Here is a 17,718-nt window from a genome sequence, read left to right as displayed (position 1 = left end):
AATCTTTTTATAAATGAGAGTCACTGTTGTTGGGCGCCACTTTGTAATGAATCAAAAATAAGCTTGCGCGTTCCTATTGATGAAACTTTACCTTATAATAATATGTTAGCTGGGATATTAATAGTTAAGTATTTTTTTAATGAACTATAAGTAATAAAATCAAGAGTGTCGACGTTCTCAATTTTATATCTTATTTTTTTATTAAATCCCATGTATTATTACGATTAATTAGAGGTCGTGAGTGTATAGGTTTATTAAGATTATCTAAATCAACTAGGATGCCTGAGTCTGCATGTCGTGAATATATTTATTTATAACAACCTGATATTTTATTATTTATCAGATGTATTAGTATAATTTCTTACCTTAACTGTGTCGAAGTTGGTTGATTGATGGTAGGTTACAAAGATCTTTTGAAATCAAAAGGTATTGAATAAAATTAATTTATAACACTTAATGTTTTTAATTTGTAAGAAATTATAACAGTAACAATTTCCGTCAACCAAGCAGCAATGATCCGTGAATGGAGGATATAGCGATCAACTCAATAAGTCGGTGTAAAAGGTATATGACAGGCTAGAATGATGTTAGCAGACTGGGTGTATCATGTAAAGAGGGCTCTACTTATAGTATTGACCCTTGGTACTTGTTGACAGATTTGTTATGTTATTGTCGTTTATTATCAAGGTACATAGGTAAAAGGTGCGTGTTTTTATTAACGCATATTTTTTTATATGGCTTATGGTATATATATGTATAGGAATAAATAGATTTAATAGTAATTTTATATAATATTGAAGTTCATGGGTACAGATATGTTGTTATAAAAGTCGTAATATTAGTGTATTAGATATAGTAATGACATTTGATTAAAAGTAAGTATAAATATTACTACTATTAATAAGTATAATTTTGATTATTATAATGGGGTACAAAGATGTGTTGTGGTTAGTTACATATTTTGATATTATGAATATTTTTGATATTGTATTAAATACAGTGTTTAGATATTAATAATAGGTGTGTTATGATTAACATAATTGAAATGATGATATTCGTTATATTATGAATATCATTACAGGGTTATTATTTATAAGTGTAAAAGTAGAATACCTTATGATTAAAATCATATTAATCGCATTATCAAGATCCCAAATGAAATTGGATGCTTAATGAGTCTGTTATAACAGTGCCGCATTTAGATAAAACTCACCCAGGGGCAAATATTTTTTTGATACCCTCCCAGTCCCCAATAAAAAAAAAATAATAATAATAAACAATTAAATTAAATTAAGATATAACTTATTCTTAATTAATCAGTCGCAGTCACTATCTGATAAATTAAAAGTTTAAATTTCAAATCGTGTTCGTAGTTCAACGACTAGACTAGGCGATTATATTCAAATCAGAATCAGTCAAGATTAACAAATGAATAATTTTATAGTCGTTCAATTTTATATATTATAACTCAGAATAGACTCAGGAGCTTAACTTTAAGTACTGTTTTTACAATATAACTATAGCCACTGGACATGAAAACAAAAACAAATTTTGAGATGCCCTCTAAAATTTTGGCATCCTCTAAAATGTTGGTACCCTCAAAAGCACCCGAGGTATTTGTTCCTTTTTCTCCCCCTTAAATGCACTTTTGAGTTATAGTATGCTCTTGTTTTATTTATTATCATTGTTCAACTATTAATCGTCATATACGTAACTATATATGGATATTTGTAATCTATCTGTAACAAATCAGAAAATTGCGCTGGCTAACCTGACAGTTGCAATATAACGATCGGTAATTTTAAAAGTAAATGGCTAAAATAGAAGCATTTTATAGTACTTATATATTTATGGGAATGTGTTTGTTTAAATGGTTATACAATATTATCTAAAGTGTTACTTACATTATCATACATCTAGTGTTCTGCATTTTTGAGAGATATTCGTATATATGATTTATTGCTTTAATTTTTGCTTATTGTTTCGATATTAGCATTAACTTTTACATTTGGAAATCTGTTAGAGATACGCTGATCCTTGATAATAGCAGTACAATTTGCTTTTCTAAACCAATGTGTTTTGACCGAACTATTCAGCTGTACGGGACGTGAAGGAGGACGAAGGAATACAGAAAACCATCAGTGGACTGTTAAATTAAGTGACTATACAATTAGAGTACGTACAAGTACATGTACAAAGAGTATCGTGAGTTTAATTTACAAATAATATGAATATTTGCTAAGGTACTTGACATTTATAGGTTATTTGAAAATTGTTCGACTATTTTCTAGCAAACATTGAACATTTGATTTCGAAAGTAAAGCAACAAACATTAAATCGACTACAATCGGTTAAAAATAAAAAAACACAGAAAATGTATCGAACAATTTCTGCTTACGATATATTGACCGATTCCAATATGTCATCAGAAGTCACTAGTCTGAGATCAAACAATGGCAGGCCAATGGACATGTTGCAAATACAAAAATTTAAATTATATAAAAGTGTGCGATGTGTCATCGATTCGAAATCTATTAGAAAATCACAGCGATTTTGACTTAAACTGCAAAAACTACCAATGCAAAAACTAGTTTGAATCTGGCTATTGAAGTTCATTACGAGCAAATGGTTGATCTCTTACTATCCAGGCATGGGCTCGAAATTGGAGATTCGTTGATGTACGTTATTCGCGAAAACCAGTATTCAATTGTTGTCAAGCTTCTCGATATTTTACCATCGGAAAACCCGGAAAACGTCAAATTAGGTTACGATGTTGGCGGCCCAGTGTGGACATGTGAAAGTCATCAGTCTGTTGCTGAAACGTGGCCATACAATTTCACTGCCCCATAAACTATAGTGTTTATGCAAAGAGATCAGTTTGGTCAACTACTCGTATCGTCTGAATTTTTATCTGTTTATTGTATTATTTTTACTTGTGTAGATCTGTAAGTCATTGGGTCAACTCAATAATGGTCTTGGGGCCGCTGAACTTAAACTCTCCGTATTCCGAGCACTCGCTAATTCGTCGTACATCTCATTGACGTCACAAGATCCGATTCTTACAGCTTTCCAGCTCAGCAAGATACTGCTAGACCACGGAAATGTAGACCGTATATTCAAATCCGATTACGAACTGTTGAATTTACAGTAAAGACGAACATCCGATCCGCTGGGACGGTTCCCCAGCGAACCACCAGCCCCCGGCCCGAGCCAAGCTCAGGTCGGGTTTGGAGTAAATTTTGATCACGCTGCCGCCTCGGAGCTCGAAGCATACCGCGCATTTTACGCCACCGACACGCATAGGTAGAGCTCCCACCCCGTGCCGGCTAGGCGCAGGTCCGCTGTCCGGGGGGAAGTATTCATTTTATTTCTTCCCTCTTCCCTACCACGGGGGAGTGTTTACATACCACTATCCGCAACCCGTGGACCCAATCTAGTCGCGTGAACCACCGCGTCGAATCCCTATCCAGAGATTCGCTGGATTGTGCAGGTTTTATCAGTACTACAGTGGAATGACGCAAATCGATCCGGTCACCGGCTATGAAATCACGCAAGAAGACTCGTTCATTGACATTTTTTCTACCTTGAAAACCCTATTTTGGGGCATATTTTGTATGATGTCATCCACCGCTGGATCGGTGGTGATCGAGACATCAATGAACGACGACATGAATGAGGAGTTTGTGGCTAGCAATCATTATTTCACCCAGGCCATTGGCACACTTTTATTTTCGTTATTCGAAATCATTTCAGTCATTGTTATGTTAAACATGTTAATAGCTACAATGACCAATACTTTTCAGAGGGTAACTGGAAACTCGTATATAGAATGGGTGTTCGGTAGAACGCAAGTATTCTTGTCGTTTTCTATGCACACTGAACTACCACCACCCCTGAATTTTATACCTACACTTCACTGCGGTATAGACATGTTTGGATGTTTACGAAATTGTTGTGAGGCCGGTACAATTTCGGGATGAACTGTCCAGTGGTTATGTTCAAAAATGCAACCCTATTTGTTGCTAACTAGTCTAATTCAACTAATCTTTTTTTATTTCGTGCTGACTTTGTATTGTTACTTAAAATATATATTTAATAAATACGAGTACAATGAGTTGTTATGTCTTGTTCAGTGTATTATGTTATATATATATATATATTATGTTCGTATTTGTCACAAAACAATATATAATATATAAATCATTTAAGCTTATTTTACTGATTTTGACTAATCTGTTTTTACTGTACCGTTCGTACGTATTATTTTTATGACCAAACACATATGAGAAGAAATACAAGTACAAACAAATAATATTATATCTAGGGCTGTGCATTTAATGTACTAAAGAACCTTAAAAAAATTCATTAAAAATGTCAAAAAAATGCAATAAAATATGCACTTAAAATGCGAAAAAATTCAATATAAAATGCAAAAAATTATAGTATAAAACGGTTTTAATTTAATGTTTATATTTATATTAATATTAGGTATAGGATATTATACATTAGTACATTAAATGCATAAATAAGTATTTATTTAATAAAAAAAAAAAAAAAATAAGAAAAAATTTGTTCGAATTTGATTTTTCTATACTATATTTTAGTATTTATTTTTTTAAAATAATAAAACAAACTTCAAACTTTAATATATTTATTTTCGGGTTCCTTATTTAGTCCGTAGAATTTGATTAAAAATATCAGAAAATTAAGTAAAAAAGGAAAATATTACATAAAAATGAATAAAAATTACCTAAAAAATTAAAAACATCAAAAAATGGAAAATAAAAAATGCATAAATGGATTTGTAGTTACATAATTCAAATTATGTACTCACAAAGCTATGTTTTAAAATCAATCAAAAAAAAAATGCACTTTCCTACAAATTCTTAGCCCTAATTATATTCTTTGCCGATGGCTTTGAATGAAATACAAATGATAATTGTATATTCCTTCGAAATGATTTCAATAGTCCTCTAGACCTGTGTGTGATACGATTCGATAGTTTAAATCCTTTCAGGTAAATTCATCGGAAAAAGTGATAAAATATCTACTACAATATCTAATCGCGGGAACTGTGTGATGAAATTTCGTGGGATTTCATATGATTTCATATGAAAAATATTTTATTATATAAATATATGCTCTGTAAAAAGGTAATGATATAATAATAATTGTTTGAATGTAATTTAATTTAAAAAAGGTGATTGGTATTTATAAATTTGAAAATAGGAATCCTTTAATAATAAACGTATTGTTTTGGTTTTCAAAAATATAAACGAAGGGAAAAGGTCTTATTATTTCGTATGCAAATTCATATTTAAAAAAAAGGTCGTTACCTAAAGTATGAAAAAAAAACTCAATTAAATCAGAATTTTCTGCCGAAATTTGTTCACAAAACTGCACAAACTTGGAATAAATGAACAGGTCAATAATAAATAAAAAATTGGTTACTTACATATACTTAGTTTACTTTATAAAATGTGTTAATAAAACAATATACACTAAAAGTTTGTTTAAATATATTTTGAATTTATTAAGCATGTCCTTATGCCCCTCACTTCTTCAATGTTTAACATCTCGGAAACGGGTTAAGCACAAACGACGGGAATAAAAGCACAAACAAGCACAAACAAAACACAAATGACTGTAAAAATTTTAACTCGAAAGTCCGAGATAGTGGGGGGGCTGAGCATGTCTCCAGCCCCCCCCCTCACCTTGAAAGTACGATAACTCGGATACGGGTTAAGCATAAACGACGGGAATAAAAGCACAAACAAGCACAAACGAAATACAAACGACTGTAAAAATTTGAACTCGAAAGTTCGAGGTAGTGGGGGGGCTAAATATGTCCCCAGCTCCCTTCCCCCCTTGAAAGTTTGATAACTCGGAAACTGGTTAAGCACAAACAAAACATAAACGGCTGTAAAAATTTGAACTCGAAAGTCCACGGTGGGGGGGTGGGGACATGCAGCTGATTTCATTGATGTTAGTGGAAGGGTTGGCAATGGTGTCATCAGCTGCATCAGTTAAATCTGACTATACCAATGTAAATGGAAGTGTTGTAAATGTTGGAGGATCTACAGTTGACTCGAATTCAACTAATGGTAATGGAAGGTCTGAGCTGGAAGCATAGCAGGTGACTCAGGGTCTTTTAAAAATTACCAAAGGTGTCAGTTGTTTTGATGGCAATTCTAGTGCTTCTGACACTATAATTGACAATGAAAGTACTGGTGATTCCATTAAGGCATCATCTTCAGCAGTTTTTGTAACTTTTGTAGAAATTATCATATCACTTCGTCTTGGGATTTTCCTTATATTATTACCATCAGGTTTCCTTAATTTTTCGATCATTCATTGTAATGTTTCTGTATTAATTACATACCAAGGAATTTGACTAGGTGATCCAGATTGTAACTTCAGAGGCTTAAATGGTGGTGGAGGAGGTGGAGATATTTTTGGAAATTCTGGTTCTATTTAACTTGGTGGTACTGAATAAATAGGATGAGCTTGTTTTTTTTTTGTTGCGTGATGAACGTTTGCCATTCTTTCGTTCATTCGACCTCTTAAATACGCTCCTAACATCACCATAACATTTTGTCACATTTGTTCAGTATTAATCTGATATATCAAATTTAAGTTTGTCTCCTTAGTTTCTAAAATTTATTTGTAAAATAATAGTAACAAATACCCACTATAAATATTTGAAGAGATCCAATCTTACTTTCCAGCATAAACAGTCGATGTTTTAACTTGCCAAATTTACGATGAACCATATAATCGATGTCCTCATAGTTTATAACTTTAGTGGTTGTATCTTAATAAGTAATATAAAATGTACACACGTTAAAAATTTTTGTTTCAGAAAGTAATTATGGAAACATAAACAATATATTACTTCCTAAAGTGTATAAATGTTTTCTATAGCTGTCCAAATCCTTCATCATTTGAGTCTTGAATTTATTGTAATCTATTTTGCTTGCAGAAAGTTGTTTATTATCTAAGAATAAATTATTTATGTTTAACCTCGGTTGAATAAAAATTTATAAATTAATTAATTAATTAAAAAAAAAATACTCTTGGTTTCCTTATCCATTTTTCTGACCGTCTGAATTACCAATTTTTTTCTGAATTTAACGTGTCAACAATATTTACAAGGTTGTTCATTTGGAAATTCTGGAAATTTTTACAAACCTGGGTAAATTTCTACCCCCTCGTAGGACACTTTATCTCCGTTCTTCAAACATACATCTTGGGATGTTTGTGCTTCCGTTTTGGAAGCATACTCCGTGTCTCCTTGATCTTTGGTGTGGTCAGTATGTCTATTCCATTTCATTTAATATAACACATAAATATATGCATAGCGTTTACTATAATAATAATAGGAAAATATTAGGTGGAACAACGCTAAATATGGATTTTTCGTAAGAAAATTTTTTATTTTATTTTAAACTTGTTATACTCGTAGATATTTAAGTATTGCTATACATCAACATCAAGTATTATTAAATATAACAAATAATATTATTATCTAATAATAATAATAATTAAGGAAAGTATTGATAATTAATTAGATACGTGATATAGAATGTTAATAATACAAATGATATTGGTTCAATAAATAATATTATGGATTGTTGGTCTGCTCAGAGAGTGTAATATTTATAGGATCTTGCGAAATATTAATAAGGCGCGTTAGTAAAATGATTGAGATGACAGAATCCTATGTTGAGCATAGAATTTGGTCCGTTTAACTTGACTAATAAATGTATTTCTTCATAGTTGATTTCAAAATTAAAAATGATTTCGCCAGTAATGTTTTTCTATAGTATAATATGCAAAGTGAAGCAATGAGAATATATTATTTTCTTATACCTATATAATCTCGTTTTTTCAATAGAGTTATTATTTAAAAATTCCTCATAAGTTTAAAATACGAACAATAAATTAGAAAAATGTGATAAAACCAATATTGGTAATTTTATTTTAAATGTATATGCATATAAAAAGCAAAATATAAGTAAATTCTTATAATAGTACTTAGATTAAATTATTAATAGTTTAAAACACCATTCTTGTGAAAAAAATGTGCACGAATATTTTAAAATGGATAAATGTAAAATATGAATTTACAGTAGGGTCAAATTTAATATATGCATAAAATTTAAATGCACCTAAATCTTAAATGTTACAGCAAATTTAATCAAATATTTTTTGACAATTGTAATTTAATACTACTAACAAAAGCATTTCGGAATTTAAGCACTGATTATTTTTCTTACGTGATAATCATACAGTCGTTATTGAATTTATCATGAGATTCTAGACTGACACGTAAAATTATGTTATAACTTAATAATCACCCAAAATAATTGAATTACTGTTTTTTTAAATAGATATATTGAATTTTTTCAAAATTGTTACTGGTTATGTTATGGTGAAATTGTGGTTGAAATATTATACTGTAAAATATGTAGTCAATGTATTATACTGTATTCAATATACATTAGGTATACGATTTTACATGTAATACTTTTCATGTACAATTTTAATTTACGTAAATATTATTAAATTATTATTAAATAAAATCATATATACTATATTAAAATTAATAAAATATAATTAAGGATAATACACACCGTGTATAAGAAAACGATATTCAAGATAAAGTTATGCAGATATTCTATTGGGAAATAATTGAATATTATACAAAATTTAAACTATTGAGCGTAGTTATAATTAATATTACAAACTTACATTGATGTTACTCATTTAATTGTTTCAACTATTAATTAAACAGAACATTATATTTTTATATATTAAACTCGTTAGAGCGCACCAAAAACAAAATTATTTAGAAATATATTTTAAATGTAGATTTTTATATGCATCACAATAACGAAAAATCTGAATTAAATTGAAAGTCATCTGTTACAAATAGCCCTCGTTTTATTGAACTTATAACACACTGTATATTCATTAATTTGAAATGTTAAAAACTTACATAATATAAAATAGTTCTAGATACGATATTATTATAATAAATATAGTGTTTATTAATTTCAGAAATAATCATAAATGTGTTCGTGCTCTTTAACACGTGTTTTTTCACAAGGTCCAAAAATATTACTCAATATTTACAATACCATAGGACACACCTAAAAGTATAAAAGTGCAACAATTATAATTTTTTTTTTTCACTTTCAAGTGCTACATTAATCTTGATCGAAATTCAATGTGTGTAATTTTTTATATAATATATATAAATAATTATGTGTGATAATAACTTATAATCTTTTTTTATCTAATTTAAATTCCATAAAACGATCAGTATTATTTAATTGTTCATCGCAGCAGTAGTAGACCTTATCTTCTTCTCAATGGATGATCAATTCTAATTAAAAAAAATACTCATACTTCATGCGTCGTATCAGTCGTATGGTTTCCTATTTTTTAATATAAATGAGTCTTACTACTATTTTTCTCTTTAAATGTAATTATAAATGATTTCAAATTATTTTCAAACTACCATATTCAATAGTACAGAACTCATAAAACACATACACATATTATTAGTACGTATGAATTGTAAATATTTCCCTTATTTCGTTTTTATTATTGTTGATTAATAACTTTTTATGTTTGCATTTTGTTATCAAGTTATGACGTACCTGTTTTTGTTGTGGGCTCATAGAATATTTTATTTTAAAGCTATTCTCTATTAATCATTTTGATATTGGTGATTGGCCAGCGACAATCTATGCGTTAAACTCACCATTTTAAATTTGAAGTCTGTTATATTCACTACCAGATATACAAGTAAGAACTTTTGTTTATTTGTTAACTTTGAAAAATTAATTTTAACAGTTACATACTGCAAATAATATAAAATATTTACGTACATTTTTCATGTATAATATTGTATAAACATTGACGAAAAGTGTTTTTTAAATTAATATTTTCAATGAACACGGTGTTTGTATAATAGCCACTGTGGTTTGATCAATTTAATAAAATTAAAATTAAATTAATCAAAATTATTGATACAATTCTATATTTTATTTAAAGTTAAAATTGTTATTTTTAATAATAATTATTAATAAAAAGTACTAATTTATTTCAACAAAAATTACTATAAAATTATGAATTATAATATAGTTACAACATAATTTTAAAAATTTGTATATTTTCTAAAAAAATGCGCATTAAAAAATATGCGATTGAGAATTACTTTATCGTAGCTAAAATGTATCTGCTAATATTTTAGTATATGGTTATTATAATAATTATTTATTTATTTGATTATACCATTGTAATAATTTAAATTTAATCTGAATATAAATTATTTAGTTATAAGTTAATATTTACTTATATATTCATAAAATAATTATTGAAAACGATTGTAGTTTAGATAAAATACATAAGATATGTTAGCTACTTACACGCAGGGCTGGCCTTAGCTCTTTCAGCGCTCAGTGCAAAAATTATTTTGGCAACCCTCCACCTTAAACGACTTAAATAAATTACTTAAACAGACAGAATTTTAGGAACTGGAGGGACCTCATTATACATATTATAACCTAAGTTTCATTCATAATCAAAAAGGCTCAAAATAATTTTTCAAAGGTGCATATTTGTCACATATTTGTAAATCATTCAAAGAATAAACATAATAATACTTGTAATAATATAGTGGTATTTGAAACTGTAACTGTATCTACAAAACGCGACCAATCCTTCCATGTCGATAGAATAATAAATAATGGTAGTTATAATAATAATCAAAATTATATTGAATCACAACATAAATCTTTTTTTTCTACCTATAGTAGATAATTTGCGTTACCAACGATTGATCAAACTTAATTCTACATTTGATGCCTCTCATACGTCCTTCTGATTTTGGTGCCTTTTGCGTCACACGCATCGATCGTATATAAAGCCAGCCCTGATTACACCATATGAAAATATGATAAAGACGAATTCATATTTTCGATGGTTATGGTAAAACTATAAATATAAAAGCAATGTATAGTTTGAATAGGTATATAATATTTTTATTTTTTACTAATATAAATTTGTTTACCTGGATATACGTTTTAATACGGTTTAAACAATTTTAGTTTAATACATTTTGTAAGATAGAAATATACGATTGGGTCTTTTAGTATTCGAATATATTTTTAAAAATTTAATTATTTTAGATAACTATTAATTTTAATAGTTTGATTATTTTAATCTCTGAAACGTAATGATTAAAAAGAAAAAAATATTTCATTAACAAATTTAGAATCAAAGTGTTCAATAAATGAATAATTTATAAACATTTGAGAAATATTTTTCAAATTCCTACTACATTATTTTCGGTATTACACAACAACAATTTTTTTTTATGTAAAAATAAGAGTAAACTTAATATTTACTTAATTTAAAATAAAAATTATATTAATATTAAATTTGTGGAAACACAATAATTTCAAAATGAATTATTTACCAATGCTCTAAAACTATGAATTGCTCGTCGTTTTTTTGTAATAAAACAATTTCTGAATATGTTAAAAATATTTTTTCATTACAAATAAGTATTTATAGATTTTGTTTTAACAAATGTTTATATTTTATTATTAGAGGAGTAAAAAATTTTGGATTGATATAACTATTTGCTTTTCACCGATTAATAATATAGAACAATAATAGTGTACGTTTATCTTGGATAATAACTGTTTGAATAACAATGTTAGTTTAGAAGCGGAAAGAAGTATGACAAAAGTCTACACTTATAATATAATGAACAAGATAAATTTAAGGACAAAAGCTTATACGGTTGTTTTTACGATATTTGTGTTTATATTATACTGTTTAAAATCACTAAAACCAACTGCAAATGAATACGGTATGTTTTAAACTGCATTTTATTACAGTTATAATTTTATGTAAAATTATACATCAAATTATTTTCAGGCATTATACACGTCGGACGCGTCTTGCTATTGACTAATGATACAGCTAAAAAAATAGAATCTTCGTTGATTGAAAAAATTTTCATTTTTGAAGAACGAACTTCGACCATATTGTTTAGTTCTATTGTTGCTTTATATTTTTTTTTATTTTTGGGAGTTGTGTGCAATCGTTATTTGGTGCCATGCATACATATAATTTCTCACAGTAAGTAAATGTTGAAATTTAAATAAAATATTATTATAAATGATTCAGTGCTTGCAAACAATTAAACTCAAATCATTAAATATTTTTCCACACAATACATCACATATTAATGAAAATATATGTAGATTGTTTTTGTTGTTGAGTTATCATAATAAAAACCGAAAGCACTTTTTGTTAATAAATCAAACAGTACCTAAATATGGTCCATTGTTTATGGTTTATTGCAATGAAAATAATCTGGTATCAATGAATTTAGGACTTTGACTATCATAGATAAGTTACAAAGTAATCGCTCGTGAGAATGTCATATTGCATAATTTGTTAACAACACATTTTTAAAAGAGTATCTAAATTTTGTTGCTTATCTTTAATGTTAAATAAAATAATACAACTAATTAAATACACATAAACGAATACAAGTTATTTTTAATTTATGAAGTAATAATACTTTAAAAATATTTATTTGTTATTGTATTTATAGGTAATTAATGATTAACAATGATATTTAGATCTAAATATAAAATCACGTGTGTGTGTGTCTATAATATACATAAATGCACGATTATTACTATTATATATTCATTCATCAAAGGTACTAAAGTAATTAAAATATGTGCACACAAATCATATTATTGAAACGTAAAATGCATTGAAAGATGCACTTTAACATGTATTTTAATCTAATTAATATTATACTTAAAAAATATAGTTAAAACCCAATATAAAACGATTAATTAAATTAAAGGAAATTTAAATAAGAAAATATAATAATCATTTTTTTTTAATTTTAAATATTACTAAAACACAACATTAATTTCAACAATTATTAAGTACATCTTTATTTATAAATTATACATCTATATAAAAAAACAGCATCTACTTTCTCTGTAATTCTAAATAATAAACGAGCAAAAATCCAATTATAAAGGATCATATTATTAAATTGACTATGATAGGTGATGAATAAAATTCATAGATGTGTTAAAAAGTTGAAATTGTGTACATTAAAAATAATATTATTGATATTTGAGAAGTATAATAAAAAAGGATGTGTAATTATCAGTTGAATACTTAAGGTACCGTAACTGGTAGTTTATTCAGACATTTTATGTTTTAGAATAACATTTTGATGATATCTTGTCTTGCTATATATAAATTTTCATCACTGGCAAACAGGGTTAGATTTATTAGTTATTTTAATTAAGGTTTCAAATTTTCGTACCCTTAATTGGCTCAATGAAATTAGAGTTATGTATGGTTTGATTATAGATTAGATAAATTAATTTCCCTTCTAATTGTAAATTTGAACATGTTTTGATGCAAATAATGTTAAAAATACTATATCACTGATGTGCAAAGGACGTTACAGACGCAGACAAAAAGTCCATTAGTGCATGCACACCAGGCGACATAAAAATGTTTTGGTGAAATACTTCTCTGAATTTCAGATGAGTTACTATATTTATCACTATGAATAAAGTCATCACTGTCACAATCATCAGTTGTTACATACATTACTAAATATTAAGCTTCAAAAATGCAATGTCGTTGGTTAAATACTTATGCAATTAAATAAAATTAAAATACACTATTACAAGTTAGGTACAACTAACGTATCTGCTATAAAACAATAATTTCAAAATATCTGTTCTAAAATTAAAATCTCAAAGCCTATGAAATTTATTGCTCTAGGTATTCATCTCACACGCACTCATCCCTCTCAAATGTGCTATTGGTTTTAAATATAAATTAGTTTGACGAAATATAATTATAAATTAGAATAACCTCATCTTCATGGATAATAGATATTGATTCGTACAATGAATTGATAATTTTATTATTTTGAGCACCTTAAATAAGATAGAATGATAATTAATATAATAATATATTAATATTTCTGACCACTGTAACTGATGATTGTAGATGATTGTACCTTTATGATGTCAACAAAATAAAGTCAATGTGGACAATAGAGAAGAGAGTTGTAGTATATAACCTAAACCAATATAATGAAGTCAACAATTTAAATCGAAGGGTTTTAATTGGCTATTATTGTTACTCGAAGCTTTTAGCAAAATATAAATACATAAATCATGTTCTCAAAAACTTTCATTCTTTTACATTTTATAATATTAATAATAGAATAAGTATAATTTATTTACTTTTACCGTGATTTATTATGTAGGCGATTACTATTTTAAAATGAAATCTAAATATATTTTTATTAATAAACAATAACTGAATAATTAAAATATAAATATACAGAACTATAAAATAATAAAATATGTATATGTTTCTAAATTATATTTTCCTATATATATATATATATATATATATATATTATTTCATAGTAATATTTTGTTTTACTATTTTTGAATTTCTTTAATTAATTTTTAGTTTAATTTAAATTTTATTTGTAGAAAACCTAATGTATATTTATTGCGATTTTTTTGGAAATTATTTTTTAAGGAATGAAGTTAAGTCAAGATGTTGCGGGGGCGTCTGTAATGGCTGCAGCAGTTGCGTGTCCTGAGCTATTCGTCAATATACTCGCGACATTTTTCACAGAAGGTGATGTCGGAATAGGCACCGTAGTCGGTACTGGTTTATTTAATATACTATTAGTTCCTGGACTTTGTATAATAATGGCTAATCAAAAGGTAATTGTACTTTAAATTGTCTATGCAAAAGATGTATACATATTTTCGAAAATTATAAATTAAACATGTACAAGATAATAAATATTAGTGAATACTATGAAATTTCGATACAAAAATATTATGTTACATTGATACTATTTATGAAAATAAATCAACATATTGATGCCTATAAAAATGTTAGTAAAATGTATAATAATTATTTTTACAGACCATACACTTGGAAAGCTGGCCAATCACTCGAGATGTATTGATGTATCTTTTAACTATATCGTTACTGGTATGGTCATTGTCAGATAACAAAGTGTATGCATACGAATCGTTCGTATTAATCAGTGTTTATTTGTTATACCTATTGAGTAAGTAATTTATTGTTTTTGCTCTCATGGCTATCAATAATTTCCAAAAGTTCTCTCTTACAGCTCATATTTTGAAAAAATATTTAAATGTATTTCTTGCCAGGAGGATAATGTTTTAGAAGAACATATCGAAAGTGAGCCAATTCTTTCATTAAACGGTAAATGTCTATAATATCATAAAATATGTAAATAAATGTATTTTATTAAAATATAATTTGTTCTTATATTATCTTTAGGAATTTCAGAAAATGGTTTTCTTATTCACGAGCATATTGTATTGCCTAAATGGAAAGATAGAATTTGTGATAAGCTTTTAAGCTTAAAAGAAATAGTGGTGTGGCCTATCGTTTTAGTCCTGAAAGTAACTGTTCCGAGTAGCAATAGTTCAGATAGACTATTTTGGGTGCCCATCACCATGTTCATGTGCGTATTTTGGATTGGATGTGGATCATATATTATCGTAGAATTAATTACAATTATAGGTAAGTGGTTCAAAGAAAAGAAAGTCATTAAAATATATAATAGCGTTATTAAAATACTATATTATAATAATTATTATTATTTTTTGAAACACACCTATACTACTGATCTTAAAACACGAACAAAGTATATTCATTTACTAAATCTAAATATTATTTTCTGTTTAATTTTTAGGTAACGAATTTTTAATTCCTGATTCAGTCATGGGTCTCACATTATTAGCGATCGGCATGAGTGTACCGGAAATGGTTTCTAGTATAGCAGTCGCGAGACAAGGTTTGAAGAAAACATAAATTTGAAATGTTTTAAATAACATTAAAATAATGTGCTGTTTTATTTTCCAGGACAAGGCACAATGGCCTTATGTACTGCGTTTAGTTCATCAACATTTGATGTTTTAATTTGTTTGGGCGTTCCGTGGTTCATCAAAGCTATGTGGTTCTATAAAGCCAACTCTAGTGCGTCAATAGATGTTCATTCGAGAAGTCTTGACGACAGTGCGATAGCTGTTATGATCAGTACAATCGGTTTCATGTTATTAATGTGTGCCAAAAAATTTGTGTTGACCAAAAGAGTATGTACAACATTTATTATTACTGCGTGATGTTAATTATTATATATGGTTTTAATTAATTTCACCTTTTGATTGTTTTGCAGTTAGGAGGGTTTCTCGTTAGCATATGGTTATTAATTTGTTCAGCCATGGTTTACAATGAGTATGCAACAAAATGAGAACAATTCCTGTAGCTTAATTGCACAATTATTTTGCGTGATTTGATGGACGATGACGCGTAAATGGCTTGTGCTGTCGCCAAGACAAGTCGTGGATTATTGATAAAGGTTTTGAAAAATCAGTATCTTTAGATTATTTTAAAGGAGGATAAACCTATGAATAATAATGTAAATATACTAGGGAAAAAATCTAAAATAATTAAAATATATTTAGTGAAATCAAGTACATTATTATAGTAGTTATTCGTGCCAAGAAATATCTGTGAAGTAAACGAACGTATAACGTTATGTTAGAACAGTTAAATAATTATTGAAGGAAATATAGAAAAATGAATGTACACGTGCAAATAGTATTCATCAGAGTGTTGATGCTAAGAATCAAATAAACTTTGGGTTTTTGACGTATTCAGTATATGCGTGTATAATAATTTCCTAGAAAATTGTTTTGTTATTTTATTCGAATATAATAGTCACATGATTTACAAGTAGTTGGTTAAAAATTGAAGGTTAGGCTAACCTTTTTTCAACAAGCATTGAATGATATAGTTATATTTTTTTTTCATTATATTTTCAATTTTGATTTAAATGTAATATCCATAGGTAATTAATTATTTTTATGTAATTGATAATACATATTATATCAATAATTAATCTTCAATTTAATATCAACCACCTTTGAATTGTAACTCTAATGGATAGAAAATAATAAATGCGTTCTAATTTTGGTCGTTCCAACTGTGATTTTAAAATTTAATAATTGGTTATAATCTTGTGGAATAATTTGTTAAGAATAATAAATAATTACCTTAATTTGTATAACCTTTATTTGAAGTTTTTAGTTCTAAGTTTTTAATTTAATTAATTGTATAATTTTTTTATTAAGATTTTACTTACAATTTAATTTTAAAATCATGCTTATGTGATATATAAACAACTTTTTTACTATCTAACTAATAAAAAATTCAAATTATGTATTAATTTAAGTAATTGTTAATCATACTTATATTATAATTCTAACTGTATAATGCTACTTTGATTTTGATTATTTTAACCGTTGATTATTATGAAATTGTTATATGTTTTAATAAGCGATTCCGTTTGAGTATTCGTCGTTCTTAAGAATTTTATAGTTCACACTAATTTTTTGGCCATAAACAATGTTTAAATTTTAAATGTTTAGCAATGATGTTTTTTTTTTCATTTTAGAGATGTTATTATATACTTTTCAAAACCTTTGACTAACAGTCTGCTTGAAACTTGATATTATTATTATTCAGTATTTAGATACACTGTTAAATTTTGTATTTAATATATTTTGTTGTTTTTTT

The 17,718-nt window shown here is 27.2% G+C and overlaps 2 protein-coding genes across 4 annotated transcripts; both read left to right on the top strand.

Moving 5' to 3' along the window:
• Positions 1-2,625: 2,625 nt before the first annotated feature.
• Positions 2,626-3,151, top strand: LOC112680691 (short transient receptor potential channel 5-like). Its single transcript, XM_025550876.1, has 2 exons — positions 2,626-2,841; positions 2,942-3,151. The coding sequence occupies exons 1-2, from the start codon at positions 2,626-2,628 to the stop codon at positions 3,149-3,151; spliced, it is 426 nt and encodes a 141-aa protein (XP_025406661.1).
• A 6,218-nt stretch (positions 3,152-9,369) lies between these two features.
• LOC112680722 (sodium/potassium/calcium exchanger 5-like) lies at positions 9,370-16,989 on the top strand. 3 transcript variants are annotated; one of them, XM_025550905.1, is made up of 11 exons: positions 9,370-9,572; positions 9,658-9,816; positions 11,744-11,890; positions 11,959-12,162; positions 14,632-14,822; positions 15,031-15,178; positions 15,229-15,336; positions 15,415-15,660; positions 15,833-15,934; positions 16,003-16,232; positions 16,316-16,989. In XM_025550905.1, exons 3-11 carry the CDS (start codon positions 11,758-11,760, stop codon positions 16,388-16,390), a joined length of 1,437 nt encoding a protein of 478 aa, XP_025406690.1. In that variant the 5' UTR covers positions 9,370-9,572; positions 9,658-9,816; positions 11,744-11,757; the 3' UTR covers positions 16,391-16,989. The 3 variants fall into 3 exon arrangements, with proteins under 3 accessions (XP_025406690.1, XP_025406688.1, XP_025406687.1); XM_025550903.1 differs by having other exon boundaries at positions 11,626-11,890; XM_025550902.1 differs by having other exon boundaries at positions 9,371-9,572; positions 11,739-11,890.
• Positions 16,990-17,718: the final 729 nt, after the last annotated feature.

Source organism: Sipha flava, unplaced genomic scaffold, assembly GCF_003268045.1.
Source record: "Sipha flava isolate LNK unplaced genomic scaffold, YSA_version1 179_pilon_pilon, whole genome shotgun sequence".
NCBI lineage: Eukaryota > Metazoa > Arthropoda > Insecta > Hemiptera > Aphididae > Sipha > Sipha flava.
The sequence above is the reverse complement of the archived record's forward strand: the minus strand, read 5'-3'. Positions and strand labels throughout refer to the sequence as shown.

What these genes read in the sequence shown, in the direction of transcription:
- LOC112680691 (XM_025550876.1), top strand. Translation starts at nt 2,626, where the DNA reads ATGGTTGATCTCTTACTATCCAGGCATGGGCTCGAAATTGGAGATTCG. An exon ending in CGTGGCCATACAATTTCACT is followed by an intron (nt 2,842 to 2,941) that starts GCCCCATAAACT and finishes TTACTTGTGTAG; the next exon opens with ATCTGTAAGTCATTGGGTCA.
- LOC112680722 (XM_025550905.1), top strand. Translation starts at nt 11,758, where the DNA reads ATGACAAAAGTCTACACTTATAATATAATGAACAAGATAAATTTAAGG. An exon ending in AGAATTAATTACAATTATAG is followed by an intron (nt 15,661 to 15,832) that starts GTAAGTGGTTCA and finishes TTTAATTTTTAG; the next exon opens with GTAACGAATTTTTAATTCCT. An exon ending in TATAGCAGTCGCGAGACAAG is followed by an intron (nt 15,935 to 16,002) that starts GTTTGAAGAAAA and finishes TTTATTTTCCAG; the next exon opens with GACAAGGCACAATGGCCTTA.